This window comes from Pinus tabuliformis, chromosome Q (assembly GCF_031772625.1).
Source record: "Pinus tabuliformis cultivar Carrire ecotype Pingquan chromosome Q, CPIR1, whole genome shotgun sequence".
In the NCBI taxonomy this organism is placed as follows: domain Eukaryota; kingdom Viridiplantae; phylum Streptophyta; class Pinopsida; order Pinales; family Pinaceae; genus Pinus; species Pinus tabuliformis.
This window is the reverse complement of record NC_142296.1, coordinates 31,077,959-31,103,675: the sequence shown is the minus strand read 5'-3', so window position 1 is coordinate 31,103,675 and position 25,717 is coordinate 31,077,959. Positions and strand designations below refer to the sequence as shown.

The following is a 25,717-nucleotide window of genomic DNA, read 5'->3' as shown; positions in this document are numbered from 1 at the left end:
GGAATATTCTCGTTATCTAGTTCTGGAGAAAATATTAGAGAATCTTCAATTTCTTCTTTGTCTGATTCTTCACTGTTGAATCATCAGTTGCTTCACATTTATACAGGTTCTTGGTCTCTTTTCCTTTAGTACACCTATGTTTAAAGTCCCATTTTTCGCCACAACGTTTGCACTTGCCCTCTTTCATTCTTTGCATTTCCAAGTTAGTTTTTCTCCTTCACAAAGGATGTGGAGGAACATGTTTTGTGTTATTCGTGTTCGCAGCTTGGGAAAATCATCGTCTTGAATATACTCTTTCAACTTTTGGGCACTGCATATTTTCGTGCTTCTTTTCAACAACTTTTTCCTTTTGTCTTGCTACTTCTATAGAAGTGATGTCATGAAGCTCAAGCTCAACTTGGATATGGGCTTTAAGCATTGTGATGTATGACTGAATGAGACGAGTTTCTGATAATTCAAGTACTCGTGTAACTAAAGTTTCCCATTCTCGAGTGTATTCATCCACATCTCCTTTTTGTTGCAGTCTGGTGAGTATTGAGAGGAACTCTTCTTCCTTGATACCTTCGAACCTTTTAAAGAATGCATTTTTGAATTTCCTCCAACTAATAACAAGTGTTGCCTTTTTCCACCACATATACCAATTATATGCCTTGCCTTCCATTGGCATGGATGCATGCTTGATCTTTTCATCATCATTTCAATATCGTAAATCTCGAAATATTCCTCTGCTTTATTGAAACATGCAACACTGCACTTCTTGTTACCGTCAAATTTGGAGAGTTCAAGTTTTGCTCTTCGTTGATATGTCACAACTGTTGGAGTAAAGAGAGGGTACTGATTCACAAGCTGCATATTTGAGAATTGATTCCAGAGCTGCATATTTTGAAAATTTGTGTTATTATTTTGTTGATGGGGTATGGACGATGCTTTTGGAGACTCGGGTTTCTCATGTGATTCTGACAAATCCGGAGAATTGAGATGTTGAGTAGCTTCATTATTCGGGGTGTTTGATCGGGTGTAATCTTCAACTTGTCACAAATACATGTCAACATCACCATTGATTGACTATGATTTAGATTCATCGTATTCGAAAGGATTGCATGATCCTTTTTAAATTTGTTATGGTTCTGCTCGAGTTGACTTTTTATTCTCTTTGTTGTATTTTGGAGCTCCTCGATGTTTTCTCCATGTCTCGTCACCTTAGTCTCGAGATCTATCAATCTTTTATTAAAATCAACCATCGACATTGACAAAGACATTGACCCTAATTTTTAATTTTTTAATTAAATAATAATTATTATTGTAAACTTTTAGTTTTTATCTAATATATATATATATATATATATATATATGGCTATACTATATAACTATATAGTATATATTTAATGCCCACTATTATAAAATCAAAGTGCGGTGTTCGTGGCTCAACAAAATGACAACTCCATTAATTGAGATTTGGATGTGACGCGAGTGACAACGACGTTAACCGAAGATTTGGACGCGGGGAATGAGTGCAGTAGGGACGGCGGATGGGCGGTGCAGAATATTGGAGGAAGGGGTGGCATGGGAGATAGCAGAAAGGAACGACGGTGAAGATCACAACGGCACGATACAAGGACAACAAAACAGAGAGAGTGCAAGTGACTGAGTGGATGAGTACACAACGATAGGTGACGGTGGAGGAGAACAACTATTCATGATTGAGTAGTTTGTAGGTAGAAGATCGACTGCTCTGATACCACCTGAAGCACTCAGACTCTTTAATTAACAGAAAACATGAACAGATATATTGATTATTGAATGATGCTACAAATGTGGGAGGCCCTTGGCTTAAATATAGCCTTGGGTGTCTCTTGATGAATGGGCATGATCTATGATCATGCCCTTTGCTTAATCAGTTAATAATTACAAACTTTAATTAAGATTAATTTACATAACATAATCCTTGCTCTATTTTTTTGAGAAAAATTCTTCAAAATTTTCGCATGTGATGTGCAATCTAGGATCTTCATCAATGCCTTTACACCACTTGGAAGCTTCACCCTCAAAAGCAAGTGTTGCCAAATAAGGACTTGAAAGGCTTCCTTGATCATCCTCATCTTTATCTTGCTTTCCTATAAATCTAGGTATTTCCATTGACTCTTAAGTGGCGTCAAACCCAACCCCTCAAATTAAAACTCAATAATTTATCAATGGTGATTCAGTATAGATATTATTATTTTTCCAACATAATCTCCTATATTTTCTCGTTTCAATATTTTTTTAATCAACATTGGACATCCCAATCAAAAGGTATGATAGTTTGAAGTTAACGTACCTTTTAAAACCCCGTTTTGGAGTCTGTCCTTTGGGCCGACCTTTCTTCTAGTGTGTCTTTGTAATTACAGCCCTTCTGAGTTGGAAATTTTGTCCTGTAGTGCTTTGATTTTTCTTTTCTGCAATTCCATATGTCTGACCCAAATCAGATGTGCCAAGTGAAAGCTATGTAACTTTTTCAAAATTTGCTGACTTTTGGCCCCTTCCCAAGAACATGCTTGTGCAATGTGCCACATGTCCAAGTTCTAGAATCTGATTATGATATTTTTACCTGAGCTACTTTAGTATGTCTTCTTCGATCCCTAAAAGTTTCAGTTAGAAAACTATTTAGGAAAAAACTACTACGAACAGTCCAAGATGACTTGTTTGAAACTGATTTATGGATTAGGCACAAACCCTAACTTTGCATAGGGTATACCTCTAAAATGATAATGAACCAAACCCTAAAAGTTTTACCACTTGTACCCTAATTTTCTTCTTAGTCTTATAAAAATTTCACTTTTTGAAGCTTCACAGGGAAAATATTATAACAAAATTTTCTAGATGACTTGTTTGAAACTGATTTCAGGACTAATCACAGACCCTATCTTGCACAGGCTGTATCTTTGTATCTTTGAGAGTATAATGAACTTGACATTGAAATATTTGACTACTTATACCTTAATATTGTGCCTCAGTCTCCCCAAAATTTTGCTGTTTAAAACTTCCCAAGAAAAAAGTTATAGTGAATTTCCTAGCTGATTTGTTTGAAGCAGAAAAACCTTAGGATTGTATGCTCTGATACCAATTGTTTATACCAAATACTCAAAATATCATAACAAACCGGAAGTACATGCCATGTAAACGAAGTACACACCATGTACACAAATGTGAGCATGGAGCACAACTCCAAGATAGATAAGAGAGATAAGTTACACAATAACTCCTTAAAGAATACGAAACTCCCCCAATACCCCAATACATTCATACATCCAAATCACATGTCCTCAATAATAACTACATGATCTCTATACATTCTTATTAACACATTGCACATGTGGCCCATTTTTATTAGGATGATCCGGTTACATATTCATTTACACATTACATGTACATTTAGCCCCATATATGCCCCTCCTTGGAGTCATATCATATACATTTAACCCCATATATGCCCCCTTGGGGTCATATCAGTGTAGGAGAGTGCACAAGCAAAATGTCACTCATCAAGCCAAGAGATACATCATTTCAACCTTGTGTATCTGACATGTGTGTTGAAAATGCCAACTGAATGGTAATCACTGATATATGTGCATGCAAACCAAACATATGGCTTGAAAGCCATCATACACCAAATGCAGCCTGCTTGGGTAGGGTCTTCAACCTGGGACAAAATCCTCATGCAATATGAAGGATAAATAATGTACTGTGTTTCATGGCTGGTATTCAATTGCTGCATACTCTCATCTATGATATCGTATATTTATGAAAGTACTTAATGGTTGTGCCGGTGTATCTTCATGAGAATTTGTATTTGGCTGTATATGATATGTCAGACCTGTTATTATTGGTAAAAATTGCTGCTCAGTGAGTTTTCTCAATTCTCTTTGCTTCATAGTCAAACTCTAAGTTCTTTTCATGTTCCAACTACATAGCTCTGTGATAAGGAACTCATCTACTAAAATCCACAGCTGAAAATATTGGAAATATTTAAACATTTATGTTTTGCCAGTCGTGAAAATACTACAGGGCTTTAAAGGACAGATTGATAATCCTACTAGGGAACCATTCTTGTGCTGGAAAAGAACCAGCAGCTTAAAGAGTCTTTTTTTCGCAATTTCTGTTTTACTGTTCTTGAATTTCCTTTGCATGCTAGTTATTAAATACGTATAATTCACTGTTTTCTTCTTTTTCGTTTCTTAGATGGCAAAAGACCAGTTATAGTAAAAAGTATGGTGTTGACTTGATTTGTTTCACCAACCATCCAACATCAGTACTGTACTCTTCGAAAAATGGCTGGGATGGTATGTATTCAGGATGTGGTCTGCCTTGTTTAGATTGTCCATCTTCTAATTTGAATATATTTGGGTTTGTACATGGAAATATTTTAATATGGATTGCTTTTCCTTCAGAATCATTGCGGCATCTTTCCCTCATGGACAATAAATATCTGCGTTATTTCAAAGGTCACCATGATAGGTATATAATTGTCTAATCATTTGCAGTGCATGTTTCAAGTGATTCTAATTTTAAAATAGATGATTGCTACCATTTTTCACAGATTATTCATCATCTGAGTATGTATAATGTTGCCATCAGGGTGGTTTCCCTTTGTATGTCACCAAAGGGTGAGTGCTTCATGTCAGGTTCCTTGGATCGCACTGTGCTTCTTTGGGATCTACGAATTGATAAGTGTCAGGTTATTTTAGTGAAACTGTTGATTCATTTTCAAGAGATGATCATCTACTTGGCTGTAATGAAGTTCTGTTGATTTGGAGTTAATGTCTATAGGGTTTGATCCGAGTACGAGGACGACCTGCTGTGGCATATGATGAACAAGGGCTTGTCTTTGCTATTTCCAATGAAGGGGGTTTAATAAAAATGTTTGATGCTCGCTTATATGATAAGGTAGGGGGTTTTGAGTATAAAGGTGTCTTTTAGATATCTAGTCATTGTGGATTTGTGGTTTGGTTATGTAATTTGTCTGCTCTATTCAGGGTCCATTTGATACCTTTGTTGTGGAAGGAGACAAATCTGAGGCATCAGGGATAAAATTTAGCAATGATGGGAAGCTAATTCTTTTGTCTACCATGGACAGCAATATACATGTCTTGGATGCATATCAAGGGACAACGGTGAGATTTTTCTCAAGTTACACACATTTCTGTATGTGCAGTTATGCTATCCTGTCTTTGCCAGATTTTGAAGATATGGGTGCATTTTAAACCTCCATTACAGAGTTATATGCGTTTTGTTTTCAGCAGGTCTACCTAGTGCTATGAATTATTAATTTCTGTTAGATTATATTTTTGAGTCCATTCTTTTTTAGAAGTTATTTGAGTAATTACTGATACTGGTCATGACATGCAAGGGTTGACATGTAATATACAGTAGCATAATCTCACTTTTTTTTTTTAAACTTGTTAATGACTCTATACACTTTGACACATTGATGGAATCTGTTTTAATTCTTATGATGGAAAAGGCTTGCGAAACTGGAAACCCCCAGCACTAGTGTTATGTTATAAATCTTTTGTTATTTTAAGCACATATTATTACATTAATAAAGTGTATAATTTTCCTTGCATTTTTTGTGTTATACTGTATCTGAAATATTGTCTATCATAATGAAAAGCATTTGGGTATCATAATGAAAAGCATTTGGGAGATTGTTTTAATAATTTCATTGATGTTGACATGCAAATGCTGTTGTTTCTGTTGTTGCGAAATTTCTAGGAACCTGATCAGAAATAGTTATATGTGGTTGTAGCTAAATTTTTTGGGTTATTGATTAATCACATTCTTTTTCAGGTGCATAGTTTTAGTGTGGAAGCTGTTCCCAACGGTGGTGAAGCTGTTCCCAATGGTGGAACTCTGGAGGCATCTTTCAGCCCAGATGGCAAATTTGTGATTTCAGGTTATTTGCTACTCAGCTCTTTCTCCGTACTCATTATTTTGTGATCTCGCACTGTTTTTCAATTCAAAAGTTCATGTTATATTTAGCTGCATAATAATATGCCATCTGGTAACTCAATGCATAAGGCGGCCTTCCTATCTTCATATATTGGTTAATCAGGTTTCCTATCTTCATACATTGGTTAATCAGGTTTGCTTGTAATATTGAAGGCTTATTACTATTCAGTTTTCAGCAAATTATTGCGAATTTAGAGAACCCAAATGCTTGAGACACTCATTCATTGTAGAGGTATTTATGTTAAAAGTTAAAATAGAGGTCCTTGCTACCCATAATAACACATGAGAGGTAAACTTGTGATTTTAATCACATGATTCAGATTTCTGTAGGTTGGTGTGATGATTTTAGCCTTACAAAAGGTTGGAATGTTGGTAGAAGACTGCTTCAATTGTGCATCATGGAGATGACTTACAAAAGTTCTAGTCATTTCTTTCACTTGGTGTTGCATGGTTAGTTCATATCCTAGTTGTGAGTGTTCTCTAGCATGGTGGATTTACTTGTCTAGTGTTTTCATAGTTTCATTCATGTTTGATAACATTTCCATAATTTTGCCCACGTAATTTGTTTGTTTCGAGTATATCTTCACTTTTTGCCTAGGTGGAACCCACTTCACTCTTAACATTTTTCATCACATTTCATGATTTTACCTAGGTAGTGTTACCCATTCTTTAGCAGGGGTACTCTAGGACATTTTGGCCTCACCATATAATCCCAGAGGATGTGCCCAATAGCCTTGGAAAGCCATGTGTGTGTGTGTTATCTTTGAAAGTGGCTCTTAGATCCCCAATGTGTGGACAGCCATGGCTATTCTTGGCATCGTTTGTTTCATGATATGTCTGCCCCTATGGCATTGCTGACTTCCCCCTGGTGTTGAGATATTGTCATTGATTGCAAAGCAAGGGCCAGCTCATGGATGCTATGATCAGAAACTACACCTAAGGCACCAACTTGAAGTGAAAATGAGCATTGTCTAAAGTTGCACTAAGTCTTCAATAGTACAGTCACTCTTGCATATTCAAATTTTCAATGGGCCAAGGAATTGTATGCCTATTTCTTATTGAGGAGCAGCTATCTGCTAAAATCTAATGATGAACACAATGACCTTTAGTGGAGATTATTTATTTACCTTACCCAATCTGAGCACAGAGGCTGGCTTCAAGCATCATGATGAATACCTTCTTTCAAAAACATTTATAACTGAGCATCAAGCTACAAGAGATGGTATTATTGTATATGGCTCTTTTAGCAAAGTCCCTGTCATTACTTCCATGGGCAATCTGACCCTATATGACCCCTAAAACAAATTCAAATGAATACTGATTTTCATATACAGGTCCTGCTTCAATATATAGACTAGCCATTGGGAAATCTGGGGTAAGGAGTTCGGTGAAGAATAGAGAATAATTTTGGGCCCGAGGAAAAGGAAAAGGGCACACTTTGAAGGAAGATTTCTTGATACTATTTCTGTTTTGATCAAGGTACTGGTATATTGCTCAGTTCCTGGAGTCAGTTTTTTGCTGCATTTGTTACCTCCTTGTAAAGAATTTTTGGCCCTCCTTGGAAACAAAATTCGGCCCCTTGGAGCACATTACAGCCTGGGTTCGGTGTGCTAACCTCAGCCTTACACAAAAGTAGTCGCGGATCTGAGGGAGCCACAGGCCTCGGCCCTGTGGGAGCTGATCTCGGGCCTGTGGAGCTGCAGATCTCGGCCCTGTAACAGCAAACTCTCGGCCCTGTAGCAGCAGACCTCACCATGTGAGATTTGGTCTTGTTGGAGCTGAACTTAGTCCCCTTCTTGAACAGACTTTGGGCTTCTTTTACAGCAGACTTTTGGTCTTACCTTGGAGCAGTTTTAGCCTAGCTTAAGAGCAGATCTTGACACCTCTTTTGGCAGATCTCTGGGTTTATTGAAACAAACTTTGACTTGGGAAGGAGCAGTGTTTTTAGGCTTGTTGGATCATTCTCGTTGAGAAGACCTACTTGGTCTTGGAGCAGACTTCTATCTCGTCTCTTGTAGAGCTGAATAGTGACATCATTGGATCAGATTTTGAAAATATTTTGAGGATTCCTTGGAGCAGAGAATTGAACACCTTGAAGCCATCTTTGGAACATCCTCATTGAAGAGTTTTTGTGTTGACTTGAAGATTATGTTAAAGCAGACTTGTGTGGAGATCTGAGCAGTCTCATTGAAGACTTGTTGAGCTGATATAGAGCAAGCATCTTTGTCTACACCTGGATCACTATTGGAGGCAGCCTTAAAAGCATTATTGGAGTCAATCTTGGAAGCAACTTGGAGCACTATTGAAGGGTGTTTTGGAAGCAGTATTAAAGGCATTTTTGGAGAATTGTTGAAGCATTACTGAAGACATTTTGAAGTATTTCTTGAGCAGACATGAAGAGCCTTGGAGAGACTTTCAATACCTTGCTGAAGTTGACTTTGATTTGAACCAGACTTTGAAGTATCTTGGAGGCCATTTGTAGCAGCTCTACAAGCATTTGTTGAAGTAGAACTTGGACCAGTATGTGAAGCATTGTTGGAGTATTGTTGAAGAGATCTTTCAAGTCTTGTTGAAGAAGCTCTTGGAAGACTTGAAGTGGTATTGAAGCCACGTTAAAGAAGTGAAGCAAGTAGAGAGGGTTAGAGACCTAGAGGATTGCAGTCCACATACAAGGTTGGAGCTTGGATTGTCTTTTGGGATTGGAGTCCTCATAAGAGGTTGGAGCAATGTTGTACGAAGCGGTGACGCGAAAGTGTCATTTTCCAAAAATCTAGGAAGCGAAGTGTCTGTGGAAGCGTCTGCTATATATATATATATATTTATATTTTTTGCATTTATACTCAAAACAAACATCCCAAACAGGCGGAAGCATCCAGGAAGCGTCGAAAACAGGTGCAAGCGTCCAAAACAGGCGGAAGCGCACTTCCGGGGACGCTTCCTGTACGATGCTTCGGGCCTTAGAACCGGGGGGGGGGGGGGGGGGCGGGGGGACGCTTCCTGCAACATTGGGTTGGAGCCTCATTAACACTATGTTGGAGCCTGGATTGATATTTGAGGATTCGAGTCCTCATTCAAGGTTGGATCCTTGAAGAAGTCAGAATTTTGTTGTATTGGTTGAAGCCTGAATTGTGTAGAGGATTGGAGTCCTCACTATTTTATTTATATAATTATTTTTTATTCTATATCTTGTGTTCTAGTGTAATTTAAGATCTTCATTGGCGCAATCTAACAATTGAAAGAAACACTGATTTACCCCCCTTTCAGTATTTCCAACACCTAGTGGGTGGTAACTTCTTGCATTGATGGATATTCTTATATCCTTGGAAGGTGTGCAGGTATCATGGAGTAAGTAGTGTTAGGAATCTTGATTTAAGTGAACACTTACTTCAATAAAGCCATGTAAGAGTGATCACCATATCTACTTTTCCCTCACATTATCTTAGTGCACCCCGTACCCCACATGTGCCATGTCTTATGTATTTTGCACTCCTATTTGGCCTTGGTTCTTGCATCCTGATAGTCTCATAGTTACCAAGGAATTTGCGTCTCCCAAGGTACCATGCTACAGGTTTCAAGGCACATGAGGTGTCTGTTTGATTCTCTATGACCAAATAAACCACTTGCCTTTTGAAGCAGTTGAATCCTTCTTAGAGAACTCAAGTTATAACAGTGGAACCAGTTTTGGGGCAAGTGGGTTTTCCATGTGGCAGAGCAAGCAACATAGTTTGAAGCCCTGTGACGAAGTGGACAATGAAGATAAAGTAAGAAGACATCTAGCAAAGGTCAAAGCAACTCAATGCTAAAGTCAAATCAGCTAATTCCAAGCCCTTACACCAGATGTGTGGAATGCCGTCACTCTGTCAAGAGGCTAATAGGTGAATGTTGGAGCTTAAGAGGCAATTTTGGGGTCCCCAAGGGCTAATTATCAAGCTTAAAGCATAATCTACTCCAAGGAAGGGATATGATATTCTCTCAATCAAGCTGACCATTAGCTTTCAAGGCAAAGGGGGCAGGCCGAACATCAAATAAGATAGCAAGGGGTCTTCCAAGGTAAATGTTGAAGCAATTCAAGGAGAAGCAAGCCCCCACTGGCTAATGCCACCTAATCAAGGTCATTACAAGTGCAAGTTTCAAGCATATCAATGAACTAAGGCAGTTGTTGGGGTGGTTTCAGATCAAAGAAGGGAGGTCGAGTCCTCTTGACGGAAGGAGAAGCCCTCATCAAGCAAAGTCAAGGAAGCTTGTGGATGAAGTAAGGCCCCCAAGGACATTTCAACGTCAAAAAGGTCAATTTCAAGCTTATTTCTCAAGCAAGATCAACTCTAATCAGCTAGCCATTCGCAAAAGGAGAGGCTGAGTCCTCAATTTGGGGGGGTAAGGGGACAAATAACCAAATCAAAGCATGGAGAGGTCTCCCCCAAGTCAAGTAAAGGAGCTTCCAAGCAAGGAAAGGCAACATTCAAGGCAAAATTTATCAAAAGCAAGCAAGGAAATACCACCAAACAAGTCTTACCCTAGCCCTTGTGATAGCCCCAATTAATTTACACTCATGTATGCAATGTAAATATTTTGAATAAAAAAGGTGGGCTTAGTAATGGGACACCGATTCCAGAGGCTGGGGAGGTTACTTGATGGGATATTTTAAGGTTTCCTTACAACAGAAATGGGAGCAGGTACATAGCAGCTGATGGCTGTGCAAAAAGGGCAAAATTGTATTTTCGTATCAAGTTGTGCTTTTACAACGTGGACAAGAAAATAGGGATAGGAAAATTTAAAATGAATAATGGGTAGGCTGCTAGCTGGTAAGATGTGCTGGCCACTCACTGTAGCAAACAAAACAACATTTAACAACCTGGGGAACATGCAGGCAGGTTGCACATTTTGCATTGGCTGACATGATTTTGCTGGCCGGAGTTACTGTCAGGAGGAGGCAAGCGAGAGGGCAATTCGAACTGCTGGGACAATGCAGCAGAGGGGGCGGGAAAAGGAAAATTCGAACTGCTGGAAAAGGCAACAAAACAGGGAATTCAAACAGCCAGGGACAATGCAGTAGGAAAGGCAAGAGAGGATTTGAACTGTTAGAGGAGGACATTCGAACGACAAGGAGAAGAACACAGAGGAAGAGAGGAGAAATTGGGGAAAAGGAAAAACGCAGCAGGAGGACTTAGACAAGATTGGAAAAGCTAGGAAAAATGCTGAACAACAGAGGAATGATGTTTTAGTTGGCTAGGGAGCCAGAAGAAAACACTTCTAGGTGAGAAATTAATTGCCTCTCAAGTCTCCAATTGTCCAGAGGGTGGAGATGGTGTTTCTCAGAAATCCATAAGGGCTGGGGTGTAGGAATTATTCCTGGAAAAATTCTTGGAGGATTCCTGGAGGCTTCCTTGATGTAGCTTGGTTTTATTGTGGGTTTTGGATTCCCCAAATGGGGTGGAACCATAGTGTTGAATTCTGAAGGGTGGAGACAGCTAGTGTCTAGACTCCCTGTGCACTTTGTTGACTGCAACTCAGTTTGTGGGTGGAGGTGGAAGAATTTCTAGAGTCCCTGGTTCAATAAGTAGCTGTGTTTAATCCCTGAGCAAAGGATCCCTCAACCTCTGGAATCTGGTTTGAGGGTGACAGTTGCAAGTGAAAATTTGGCTGTAGTTGTCTATGGTTGAGTAGAGAGTCATTGTCCCAGACACAATTGCCCATTAGCTTTCAAAGTAAGTGTTCTTCATGTTTTCAATGACAATGAATATGTGTTTATAACTTTATAACTTCTGATGTGCACTGATGCCATTGTTGTATGAAGAATGGTTTATATTTTATTGCTTACATGAGCTGATTGGTATGCTATTTATACTGTTTAAAAGGTGTTGGGACAGAGTAACGAGTTTATGAATTGAGGAGCTGTTTAATTATAATGCTCATACAAGACTATATTTCAATAATGTGTGTGTTGGTTACCTTTTTACACTAATCTACATGAAGACCCTTTCATGATTATAATGGCATACTTATTATTTTTGTTGGAAGCTCTTACCGGTACTGTGTATGTTTCTGTGTGTAAATTGCTGATTACAATCCACATGAGGATGTGAATGAATGATTTCATGAGATGAATGGTCCTACACTAACATCTTGGATACAGTGATTATTTCACTATGATGGTGATGAGTGGTTGAAGTGATTTTTCAGTAGTGTTAAGGGATATTGTGGAATGATTTATAATCTGTTCGATTGCATGTTTGAATTGCTGATTTATAATGATTTAGTTGAAATGATTATAATCCCTTGCAAATTGCTGATGCTGAACTTAACTATCTAATTGCTTAGATGAGAGGGCTGTTGAGCTAATGAGAGAAGGCTTTCTGTTCTGTTAGTGAGCTGTTCCATCTCTCGGTAAATTTGGGAAGAAATGCATTTAGAAGTGTCATTGATTGGCATCATTCTTATGATGATTTGTTGCCATGTTCGTTCATCAGTCTTTTGGGTTCATTGGCAATCAAGTGCTAGTAAAAGTGCTTGAAAAGCTTGAAAGGTTAGAAAAATGCTAGCACTGTCAAAGTGCTGGAAACAGGGAAAAATTTAAGTTAAAAATTAATATTCTGGTTTAACAGGTCGGCCAGGTTGGAGGTCAAGATGTCGGCCAAAAGCATCGGACCTCTGGTGGGCTTTGCCCTGATCATCGCTGGGCCAACCAAACAGTCTATGACTCGCTATTCGGTCGGGTCGTGGGGTGTGAAAATTTCTGAACAGAAATTCTAATGCTGCAGTAACTGATTTATTTTACCTACTTACGTTCAATAAGTTATTTATCAAATCCCTTCAGTAAATATTAAAATAAATTCTACTGTAGATATCACACCATTATACAGAAACATGCATAAGAATCAAACACATCAACACAGTTATTTTTGGACAATTGTCCCTGGAAAAACCCAATGCAGGAAAACCGGTGCAGCAGAGGAGGGTTTTATTAATCTTCAACAATAATTGCTTTTACAGAAATATTTTACATAGACACTGGGAGAAAACACCTGAAACTTTTCTCTAGACTTTCTGACACCCTGGAGGACTTCCTTTCCCAACTGCGTCAGCCCTACGTCATCTTGCTTGGCTCTGTCCTTCACTGCGTCATCCATTGCGTCCTTGATCTGCGTCTCCCTCCGTGCTCTCTCATAGTCCCTGTGTCACCCTTTTTGAGCTTCCTGATTGTGCTAGTCACCCCCTCTTCCTCCACCCTGCAACTCTCCCTTTGAAATTGATTTTCCTTCCTCTCTGAGAAAATCGATTTTCCTTGGGATACTGAGTATTTATTGATGTGTCTCCAAATGACCCTCAAGTCTTCTCTTATACTTTTCATGTTGATGAATCAATGGCCGAGATTAAGTCCCTAATCAACGACTAAGATTAAAATAGACTTGATCCTCGTCTCTTAGAAGCTTTTCATCCTTATCTTTATTAATACCCATTAATTTTTTTTATTTTCCTAAGTTTAGACTTGAGAACCCATTAAAAATATTAATTATTTTAATAACTCCTCATCTGGATGGAAGTTCCCAAAACGATTTCTGGGTTTTAGAGATCTCATGTGCTTTAGCCTCTCCACCAATTTTCATGGCTAGAGCACATCCGATGCTACCCCAAATCAACAGAGGGTCGGCCAGGTCAGGGGTTGGGTCGGTCCCAACCTAAAGTTTACACCATATAAGTAGTGTTAGTTTTTGTAGCATCGAATGTGTTCTAACCACAAAATTTGGTGGAGAGGCTAGAATACATGAGATCTCCAAAACCCAGATATCGTTTCTGGAAATTCCACCTAGAGATGACTTAATAAGATTATTAACCCACTTTTTAATGTTTCCTAGGTCTAAACTTAGGAAATTTGGTTAATTAATCAGAATTAATTAAGTCAAGGTGAGAAACTTACACAGATCGACTTCATGATGATCCTAGACCTTGATTAAGTTTTAGTTTTGGCTGTTGGTGCTCCAACAAAGGATTATAAGAAGAAGTCGATGGGAACTTGGAGAACACACGAGAGACACTTGTACCATTCGATTTCCTTGGTAGATCGATTTCGAGAGAGCAGTAGCAGTTGCCAGAGAGCCAAAGATTGAAGCAGAGACAGTGAGGGGCAATAACAGTGATCCGAAGGAAGTTTTCAGATCTGGAGAGGTAGCAACAAGGAGGCCGAGTTATTCCCAGTGAGGCAGCGTAGAGGACTGCATTATTGCTTCAGAAAAGCAACTCAATTTAGCTAGAGGAAAAATCGTTTTCAGTTCCAGAGGCCAGACAGAGGTTCTAGAGTGCCGGAGAAACAATTTCCTTAGCAGAGACATGCATAATGACCTCATCAAAGACAATTCAGAGGCTAGACATCATAGGGCTTGCGCAAGCACTGCGCAGAGGGTCCAGGAAGACGAATTTTCTGAAGGAAAGTTGTGCTGGGGTTTCTTGTGGAAGAAGGGTAATTCCCTTAGATAATTTTGTGCAAATTTTCTTGCTATTTGGATTGCCAGTTGGGCATCCATAAATTGTACTCAGATTTCACTACTGCATAATAATAAAACCCTCATTTCCTGGACTGTTTTTCCCAAGTTGGTTTTTTCTGGGGACATTTGTCCAAAAATAATTGTCATTTTTATTGTGCGCTAGAATTTTCTCAGTTTCCATTGTCCAACTCTATTTTCTTCCGCAGTTTATTTGTGAAAATCACAATGTGAGTTATTTGGTATTTGCCTTAGCAAACAACAAATAAAATTGTTAAATAAATTAGCAATTAGAAAAATAATTTCCAGTTGTTGTGATAAATGAAATTTTCACATGGTATTAGAGCGTGAGTGATCAACCGGGAAGCTTGGAAGTGGAGGAAAGAAGTTCGCTGCTCAGAGGGAGCAGTAGGCCGAAAATTCGTAGAGGCAACGCAATGCTTAGATAGTTAGGCCGAATTGTTGAGGCATAAATTCGATTTTTAGTTGTAGAAAGGTCAAGTTGCTCGAGTTATTGATTCCAACAGTTAGAGGGAGCAACAACAACTCAAATTTTCGCTCAACATATTCTTTGGTTAGACGCAGAGGGTTTTGCAGTAGCAGAACTAGCGTCGGGTGGAAGAGAAAAGCACACACAACAGAGGGAAAATTTCTCTCAAGGAACTTTGAGTCTCAGAAGTTCGATTTTTCCAGGCAGATTGGCAGTAGCAGCTAGCAGATCTGCGCATTCCAGGAGGGAGTGCGAGTAGCAGAGCAACAACCAAGCAGAGGGAAAGAGGGAGTTTTCGACAGATTCAGAGATGGCCATAGTAGGGCTTAGAGATCAAGATAGGTTGGATGGAGCTTCCAACTATGTCATCTGGAAGGCTAGGATGTCCTTCTTTCTAGATGAATATGGCCTGAAAGCCTACATAGATAATGTGGTGGCAGTTCCCCAAGATGCAGATCAACTCAAAGAATACAAGAAGGAGATGGCAAGGGCAAAGCAGTTGATCTTGGATGGAGTCCGAGATCATATAGTCTCACATCTGGCAGATAAAGGTACAACCAGAGAGATGTGGGTAGCTCTCTCCATGCTATATCAAGGTACTTCCGAGCAACGAAAGATGTTCCTGGAAGAAAAGCTGAGATGCATAAGGATGCAGAAGGGAGAAGGCATAGATCCCTTCCTCACCAGGATTTAGGAGGTTCGAGATCAACTTGTAGCTATTGGGGCAGCGCCTCAACCATTAGAGCTAGTGCGATTGGCACTAAACAATATCTCAAAGGATTGGCAAGTGTTTTTCCAAAGCATATTGGACAGAGACACTTTGCCAAGATGGGATAGGATGTGGGCCTATTTGCAACAAGAGGGGTTGTGGTGAGCTCTGTTAAAGAGCTCCATTAGTGGCAACAGTAGCAACAGATTGAAGAGTGTGAAGGAGGAGGTGAATGTGGCTCTTGCATTGAAGGGTCCCAGTCAGGGGTAGGGGGAGCAGAAGAAGGAGAAGGGCCTATCTAAGGTCAAGTGCTTCAAGTGTGGCGAGTTTGGCCACTACAGTACCTAGTGTCCTCTCAGGAAGAAGGACAAGAAGGAGAAGCAGGACCAAGCGGCAACACATGCTGAGATAGATAGCCTGTCCTCCAAGTTGGAGGAAGATTTTGTGATGTTCGCAGATATACCTCCAGGAGTGAGGTGGGGAGATTTGGGGCAGTAACCCCAAAGAGCTATAGAGATGGACATGCTCTTTGAGGAGTTCACCTCATGGGTCATTTAGTAGCAAGATGTATCAGTGGAAGTTGATGCAGTTAGTACCAGGGTGGTAGTTGCAGACTAGTAGTAGTCAGTTGCTGAGGAGTGCAGTGCCACGTTGACAACAGAGTAGGTGGCTAAGTGCAAAGTTAACAACAACACAAATTCTTTAGTGATAGTGCAGGGGCTAGTAGCAGTCAGGGCTCAGGAGACATGCATCATAATAAACACAAATGATTCAATGTTTTGGATGCTTCTTAATTGCAGTTGCAACAACAACAAATGAGAGGTAGCTATAGCGCAGATGCAGAGTTGGCAGTAAAATGGCAGTGTCAACAACAACACAAATGCATCATCAGAGTTGCACAGTGGTTGGTATGCAGTGTGGCCAGACATTGGCAATGTAATAGGAGGTGATATAGAGATAGGGTGTTGTGGTAGGATGTGCAACACTAGAGAGAACACATTCCTCGCTTAGAGGGAATGTTAGTTTCTATAACATCGAATGTGTTCTAGCCACAAAATTTGCTAGAGAGACTAGAATACCTGAGATATGCAAAACCCAGAAATCGTTTATGGCAATTCCACCTAGGGATGACTTAATTAGATTATTAACCCATTTTTTAATGTTTACTAAATCTAAACTTAGGAAAAATGGTAATTAATCATAATTAATTAAGTCAAGGTGAGAATAGTCTAGAAACTCACACGGATTGACTTCAAGATGTTAATCTAGGTTGCCATTGATGTCAATATGGTATTGGCTTCTTACCTTGGATGATCTTGATGATGGAATATGATGCCGTGGAAAAGTCAATATGATTAATGGCATATCACCACTATCTTGATGACATTATAAGCCTATGATGAAGAAGCCTAACAAGAAGCCAAACCATGAAGAAACCTAATTGTCCTACCTCCATTTCTGCGCTCATAAAGGACCAGCCACATTAAAAATTATTTTTCACCTCCTTAGAGGCATAATCTCACCAAGAGACCTTCACCATCTTGAAGAGTTTAATTTTGCCTTTCCAACGAGCGATTACTCAGCCCAAAACTCCAAGCGGTTTGGGAGAAATTAATTTTTGAAGTTAAGTTATTAATTCTTGACATGGAGCCGACCTGAGCAAACCTACCTTGTTGGCCAACAAAAGTGACATGTCTCTTCATACCTCTGTACAAAAAAGACTATTAATACACAGTCTGAGTTTTAGTTTTCATCATCCAATTTGGTGAAGAGTAATTATAGGAAGACAGAAAGGTGATAAGTGTTCACATCTCGTGAACCAAAGAGGCTGAGGAAAAGTTTGTTGTTTGGGTATTTTTAGTGATAACGTTGCTTGCAAGTTCGGAACAACCTCCTGTGGGATTGCAGACTTAAAACTGTGATAATTTATAGACCTCGGTCCTATGAAGAGGAGGCTAAACAACAACTTGGATTGCACTTCTTTTGCTGGACAACTCACCTCGGAATTACAGATTATCTATTTCTGATTTTGAACTATGTTTTGGGGACTGTGCTAAATTTGTAACTAGGGCTTGAAGCTTTCAGAACAATGCAGACTTATATCTTGTCTCAAAGGTGCCTCAGACTGAGATTAATCTCTTCGGACCTGTGCTGTAGTAGTGAGGTGCTTCAGACGGTTGACAATCTGCTTCAGACTTGTATCTTCACTTTGTTTTAGAGCTGTGAAGAGATAATCTATGGAGTATATACTTGTTACAAACCTGTTGCCTGTTTTGTGGAGTGACAATACTTTGAGTTGTTGCAGAGTTGGTGCAACATGGTGCAAGGATATTGTTGCTGAATAGATGGTGCAAAATTGGTGAGCTGTGGTGAAGAAGTGTTGGTGAAGTACTGGTGACATTTGGTGCAAAAACATTGATGCAGAATTGATGAAGAAGTATGGTGCGAAATAGATGGTGCAGAGTTGATGGTGCAGATTGGGTGATGAAGAATGGTGCAATGGAGCAGGCTTAATGCAACATAGTGAAGAGACCTTGAAGACATCTTGAAGCACCCATTGAAGTCTTGTGGAGAAAATGATGAACTGTTGAAGTAAGTCTTTCATACACTCTATTTGTTAGAAATGGAAGGATTGGTGTCCTTTGGGTAGGTGCCCATAAACACAAGGTTGGTTCCTTGGAGAAGATAAGGTCGAAGCCCTAGAGGTCGGAGCTTCTTTAAGTCCACGTTGGTGCCTGAATTTCTGAAGGGTTGGAACCCTCACATCTTATTGTACTTCTTCATTTGATAAAAGGGTTTTTTCTATAAAAAGATCATTCATTTCCTTGATTTTAATTGTGAAGTATCTAACTGGACATAATAACAATTGAAAAGAAATACTGATACACCCCCCTCTCAGTATTTCCAACAATTGGTATCACAACGAGCTTCTTCATAATCAACCTACCAGCTAGAAGAAGGATTCTTAATCACAATGAAAAATCAAGAAGTGTCAAGAAGGCTTCCTTTGTTCGATGGCACAAATTTGGTTTTTGGAAAAAAGAATGTCCTACTACTTAATGTCCCTTGGACTTGAAGTTTGGCATTCTGTTTTGAATGGGTACACTGCTCCTTCCACTCTTCCAACTGATCAAGACGAAAGGAAAGCTTACATTGCAAATGACAAAGCCTTAAATTCCATCACTAGTGGAATCATTGATTTTGAATTTACAAAAGTCATGAATTGTGACTCGGCCAAAGAAGTATGGGACAAGCTGATTGCCTTATATGATGGGGATTCTAAAGTTAAAAAGGCAAAGCTTCAAACTCATAGAAGACAATTCGAAAGTCTTAAAATGGATGACAAAGAAGATATTGCATCATACCTTCTCTATGTGATTGAAGTTATCAACTCCCTTAAAGGGTTAGGAGAAAAAGTCGAAGAAAGTACAGTTGTTCCAACGTTTTTGAGATCTCTTCTTGACAGATGTGACTCCAAAGTAAGTGCTATAGAAGAAATGAAGGATCTAGACACCCTCAAGATGGATGAACTTCATGGAATTCTCACTGCCTATGAAATGAGGAAAGGAATCTCAAATTCCAAAGAAGCAACATTCAAAGCCTCAAAATCAACAAGAGGAAGAAAAGGATGGAATACCAGCAGTGATGACTCCGATGCTGAAACCGAATTAGCACAATTTGTACAAAGACTCAAGAAAGGATCCAAGCTAAAAGGTAAGTACCCTCTTATTTGTTTCAATTGTGGAAGAATAGGTCATTATGCTGCAAAATGTCCTCATAAACATGATAGTGATGATGAGGAAGATTCTAAAAGGATGGTATACAAAAAGAAAGGGTTTAATAAGAAGAATTTCTTCTCTAAGCAAGATGAGTCTGATGAAGATGAATTTGTAGTCATCAAAAAGAAATCAACTAAAAATTTCCCTCATCGCAAAGGAGGTAATGATGAATCAAATGAAGAAAATGACTATGTTGGAAGCCAAGAAGTATATTCATGGCATTCACAAATGATGATGATTAAGGACTAGAAGGAAATGTAGATGAATTGTTAATGAGTGCCATTGAAGAAAATGAGAAATTACGAAATAAAATCATTTCTCTCAAGGTAGAAAAGGAGGAAGCAAAAAGAAGGGAAGACCTCTTGAAAAATAAGCTAAAAGAAAAGGAAGAAATCTGTGAAAATTGTGAAGCTGAAATAGTATCTCTGAGGAAGGAATTGGAGCAAGTCAAAAAGAGTTGGGAAAGCTCTCAAACACTTGACAATATCCTTAATGCTAAAAAACCTCAATATGACAAATCTGGGATTGGTTTTAAAGGAGAATCATCAAGTACTAAGGATAATGCAAGAAATTATGTCGACATACTTTCCAAGAATCCAAAAAATAAAAATCATCTCATCAAAGGCCCATCTCAAATCCAAAGAATGAAGAAAGAGTAACTCCAGGGAAGAATGTTGGTTCAAATCGTGGCTATTAGAATAGGTACCAAACTATCTTTTTTGGGCATTGTTATTATTGTAAAAACTTTGGTCATCAAGCTAAACATTGCATGGCTCATAAGAATACAACACTAAGATTGAAGGATCAAACAAATAAACAACGAGGTCTCAAAGAGCAAGGACAAATCAAGACTTATAACTCCTTTGATCCTTTGACCAAGTTTGATCCAATTTGCTCATTATGTAATTATTATGGACATAACAAACAAAATTGTCCACTCAAAAGAAGAGAAGCTAGAAGGGAGAATCTCAATACGGATAAATGTGCCCTAGCTCTATGTGCTCATAGTGATGAAAACCATTGGTTTGTGGACAGTGGATTCTCAAGACATATGATAGTTGACAAAAAGAAGTTTGTCTCATTGAACAATAAGGATGGAAGTGGATTTACTAAAATTACTGGAAAAGGGACCGTTGCCCTTGTTAATGGAAAAGGAAAGGCTCAAAACACTTTGTTGGTAGAAGGACTCAAACACAATCTCTTGAGTGTTAGCCAAATTTGTGACCAAGGACATAATGTTGTCTTTAGCACCAAAGATTGTGAAATAAGAAACTCATCCTCAGGAGAACTTGTGGCTAAAGGAGTAAGAACACCAGATAACGTTTACATCCTGAGCAAAATCCACGAAGATAAATGTTACTTGAGTCAAACAGATGAAAGTTGGTTATGGCACAAGCGATTGGGGCATATAAGTTTTGATAACTTGATCAATATTAGCAAAATTAATGCAGTAAGGGACATTCCAAAGATGTTCAAACCAGATCAAGCTGTATGTGGCCCATGTCAACATGGTAAGCAAACTAGAACCAACCACAAGACTAAGGAGTTCTCAACATCAAAACCTCTGGAGATCATTCATGTAGATTTATGTGGGCCAACTAGAACTCCAACACTCCAAGGAGAAAGGTACTTTGCTTTATTTGTTGATGACTATACTAGAATGATGTGGGTATATTTCATAAAATATAAATCCGAAGCATTTGATTATTTTAAGAGTCTTAAAGCTCATGTAGAAAATGAAAAGGATTCTAAGATTAAATGTCTTAGAATGGATAGAGGGGGGAATTAACATCAAAAGAATTTGACGAATTCAGTAAAGTACATGGAATCGAAAGAGAACTCTTTGCTGCTAGAACACCTAAGCAAAATTGGGTAGTTGAAAGAAGAAACCGAACCGTCCAAGAAATGGCAAGAACAATGTTACTAGCAGCTGACTTGCAGCCAAAATTTTGGAGAGAAGTAGTCAGAACAACAGTTTATACCTTGAGTTGCACTCAACTAAGACCAAATAATGAGAAGACTCCTTATGAATTATGGAAAAGGTACCAGTGGAAATGTATTCTTCATAGGAGATTGTCTAGTATCTTGGCTCAGCAAAAAGCAATCATCTATATCTCTTTCCACAGCTGAAGCCGAATATATAGCTGCTGCAGATTGTTGTACACAGATACTATGGATGAAGGAAGCTTTGAAGGATGTCAACATAGAAACTAAACAACCAATCATCATCTTTTGTGACAACACTAGTGCCATTAGTCTCTCAAAAAATCCAATCATGCACTCAAAGACCAAACATATGTTCGAAATACTGAGGGGGGGGGGGGTGAATCAGTATTCCTTTTTAATTGTTCTTTTTATCACCAAAACATACATACATACATACATACATACATACATACATATATATATATATATATATATATATATATATATGGAACACAGAAATAGATAGCTGGAATAATGCTTTTATTAACACAAACAGTGCAATAAAATAAATACAATATATAAATGGTTACAATCAGTTGCTAAGCACCAACTTGGACTTTTGTGAGGCTCCAACCTCCAGAGCACCAACTGTGTTTTGCCAAGGCAATAGTTCTGCACTTAGGAGCACCAACTCCCAAGGATTCCAATCCTTTCAGTTCTGAGGCTCCATCCTCGTGGGCTCCAACCCAAACCTGGTATAAATTGTTTTGCTGTAGTTCTCTGCTCCCAAGCCTGCTGAGCTTCTGCTTCACTCCTGTTCTCCTGCTTCTCTTGCCTCTCCTGCCTCTGCTTGAACTTCGGCTTCCTCTCACTCTGATTATCTGCACGCACTTCCTTGTTTTTTCCTGTTTTTGTATTCTTGATGCCTCTGACTGTTCGTTTCCGCTTTCCACTGGCTCTTCGGCTTCTTCAACGCTTGCTTCAGCTTCCTCTACGCTGGCTTGTCCTTTGGCTTCCTTCTTCTTCATTGCTTTGGCTTTTCAGTTTCCTCTGCGCTGGCTTACCCTTCGGCTTCCTAGCTTTTCGGTCGCTGTAGCTTCCTCTGTCTCTTCGTGCTCACCAACACTCCTGGGACACGTTGATTCAACGACGAGGACCGAAATACACAGAGAAAGTTGCCATGTCACCACCGCCATCGCAATCGGCATCATTCAGGCCTTCTGAACTATCAGGAGCGTTTCTTATGCATTTTGGCCTTCAAAACCCCACGCAATACAGATATTCTTATACCACAAGTGGTATTTCGGAAGGGGCATAAGCAAGAACTGGTATTCAGAGGATGGCTTCTGATTCCACTCGGCAAGCGACATGTAGCAGCGGGAAGGAAGAGGATACCGCTTTTCAGGCGGGTATTCCTCGAGCTACATGTCCACCCGAAATATATGTAGACCGTTGGATCCACGAAGGGATGATCAACGGTGGAGGGTTGGATGCACCGGGAATGTGGACCCGCCTTTTTATGGTCACGAATGTAATACACAGGAATATATGAAAAAACGACCGAAATGTTAAAGGGTGGACTTCAAATTTATTACACCCGCATTTATAACTTTATCGGGTCCGCTACATATATTGCAATCGGTAGTCGCAGCTTCCTGATGGTCGATGGCCGATTCACCTACGGATGCGATATGATATTAAGCCAAATTGTAATGTTGCATCGGGTCCGCAACATATATCGCAATCGACGCTTTTGAAGTGGCAAGGCCTTAAGCACTTGCGATATGTCGGATGCGACATAACAATAGACCAAACTGCATTGTTGCATCGGGTTTGCAACATTCATTGCAATTGGCACTTGCAGGAGTGACAACCCTTTGGGTATTGCGATATGCAAGTACCGATAGGGCGGATGCGATATAACATTAAGCAGTGTCTCAGCGGGTCTGCATGCTTTATCGTAATTATATAATATATATGTATATATGTCGCAAATTTCGCAAGTTTTAATGCACCAAGGCTTAGAGCTCGAAAATCTGAAATACACTGAAAAGCATGCTTTGGAACACTTTGGCGGACTTCACCTGTTTATACACCCGAACATATATGTTTCGTCGGGTCCGCACATATATATCACTGTCGGGGGTTTGGGGTGATACATATTTCTCCGCTCCGATAGTGTATTCCTAAATATGCGCTCTTTTCCGCCTCTGATAGTGTATTTGCATATATATAAGTTTTTCTGCCTCCGATAGTGTATATAGCCTATATATATGTGTTTGCACCTCCGATAGTGTATTTGGCCTATATATATGTGTTTGTGCCTCCGATAGTGTATTTGCATGCATATACACTATATTGCTCCCGATAGCTCACCCGACAGTAAGGAGGAGCATTATCAACCAAATTAGTTGGCGGATTAGGAGGTCTCTGCTCACTAGATTGACCCTTCCTTTGCCAATTATTATTTCTATTATTATTATTTCGAGGTTGAAAATTCTGCGTTTGCGCTCTTTCCATTTGGATCAACCTATTTTGCAAAGTGGTTATCTCCTTATTATGATTAATTTCGATAGTTTCAATTTTTTGAAGCAATTTGAGAACAAGCTCACTTTCAGGTTCTTGAACTGCTTTTCCTTTAGGTTCCTTTAGTTTCGTAGCAGCCCTATCGAAACCTGGGATCTCAGACTTCCCAGATGCGGCCTTGTCCTTTTCAAGCTCTATAGCTAAGGCTTGGCAATCTCTATAATCGTTAAGTTTAGCATGCCTTAATTCATAAGATGGCTCAGGACTAAAGGCATCAATGTAAAAATCTTGGAGAGTTTTGTCTGTAGGTTTATAGTCTTGAGGTAATTCTCTAACAATACCATTAAACCTTTTATTAAATTCTTCAACAGTTTCATCCTCTCTCTTTTTTATTAGGCTAATAGCTTTTACGAGGTGTCTTCCTTCTCTCTTATCTCCATATTTTTCTTTAAAAGCATTAACGATCGATTCTAAGGAATCAAATGAATTCTAAGGCTTTTCAGTGAACCATTCATGAGCATCACCTCCCAAGGTTAAAATGAAAAGAGTCATTCTAACATCTTCATGATCGAAATCAGGAGACCTTGCATATTTAGCGATCCATATACTAAAGTCTCTTAGATGCGAATTTGCACTAATAGCATTATCTCCCTGAAAGTTAGGCAATTTATCTATCCCAACTGATGGAATAGCATTGGGATACCCTGGAATGCTAGAAAAATTGCAAGGGGCATACATATCCATGATGATGTGCCTAACTTGACTATTAAAAAGCAAATGGATATCAAAGAGGGCTTCTTGTCCAAGGTTAACAAGAAGTGTACGAGAAGAGAGTTTGTGTAATCGTACCCTGAGGACCTTTTCAGGATCAGGAGTAGGATTGCACAGACTGCTTGGATGTCTTCTAGTATATACTCTTGAAGATAATATATGAAGTGGAGTCGCCACCTGAACAAGAAGTGAAACACGAAAAAGCTCGAAATGAAGGAACCAAGGACAGAAAAACTCTATCCCCGGCAACGGTGCCAAAAAATGTTGTCGCACAGATTGTCATGACAACGCTCAGACCGGGGGCAGTCATCCTGATCCCCGATCTCTCCGTTTAAGCCTGTCTCCCGCGGCTAAGGGGGGTAAACCCTATGAGATGATGAAGACCCACTGTGGACCAGTTGGTTTGGGAGACATGAAGAAACAAGTACTAAATTGATTTGTTAAATAAATAGACCAGTGCCTTATAAAGTTAATGTTTAAATGATTACTTACTAAATGCTGTAGAAAAGTAAACCATGCAGAGCAATCATTTATCATCAAATAGCTCGAACAGAGACTAACTTTTACCAAATGAGAGAAAATGCTTAAATGATATTCCAGCGATTAAAGCTTCGTAAGATGAAATTCGATATAAAACCATGAAATGTTAGACGCTAACCATATATGACATTCATGATCACTCAGGCATGTTAAATCACATAAACATTAGTTTCACATCAAAATTTTTAGCCTTAGCAAAAAAAAGATAAAACAGGATCAAATCCCGAGGCAAGACTAAATCAGGTAAAATATTTCCAAAATATTTTTTATGTTTTTTTTTAATAAAATAAATCTAAAGACTAAAAGAAAAATCAAATCAAAATCTAAATGCTAAAATCTAAACTAAAGATTTTTTTTTTTTTTTTTTTTAATATATACAGTGTTCCACGGGGACGCGTCCCCCAGGGTCGGGTGCGCGCACCCCTCGCACCCCACGCACCCGGGACGGGGAGTCTCTTGGGGGTGCGTTTCCCCACGCACCCTTTTTGGGGAGTCTTGGGGAGACGCAAGG

The 25,717-nt window shown here is 39.2% G+C and overlaps 1 protein-coding gene across 1 annotated transcript in view; it reads left to right on the top strand.

Annotated features, from left to right (window-relative positions):
- The window catches only part of LOC149218121 (Transducin/WD40 repeat-like superfamily protein), a 191,028-nt gene that overhangs the window by 139,432 nt on the left and 25,879 nt on the right, over nucleotides 1-25,717 (top strand). The window contains exons 4-9 of the mRNA XM_089383820.1: nucleotides 4,219-4,319; nucleotides 4,428-4,494; nucleotides 4,615-4,714; nucleotides 4,807-4,923; nucleotides 5,013-5,150; nucleotides 5,827-5,932. Coding sequence (XP_089239946.1) covers nucleotides 4,219-4,319; nucleotides 4,428-4,494; nucleotides 4,615-4,714; nucleotides 4,807-4,923; nucleotides 5,013-5,150; nucleotides 5,827-5,932 — 629 coding nt within the window. The remainder of the gene's footprint in view (nucleotides 1-4,218; nucleotides 4,320-4,427; nucleotides 4,495-4,614; nucleotides 4,715-4,806; nucleotides 4,924-5,012; nucleotides 5,151-5,826; nucleotides 5,933-25,717) is intronic.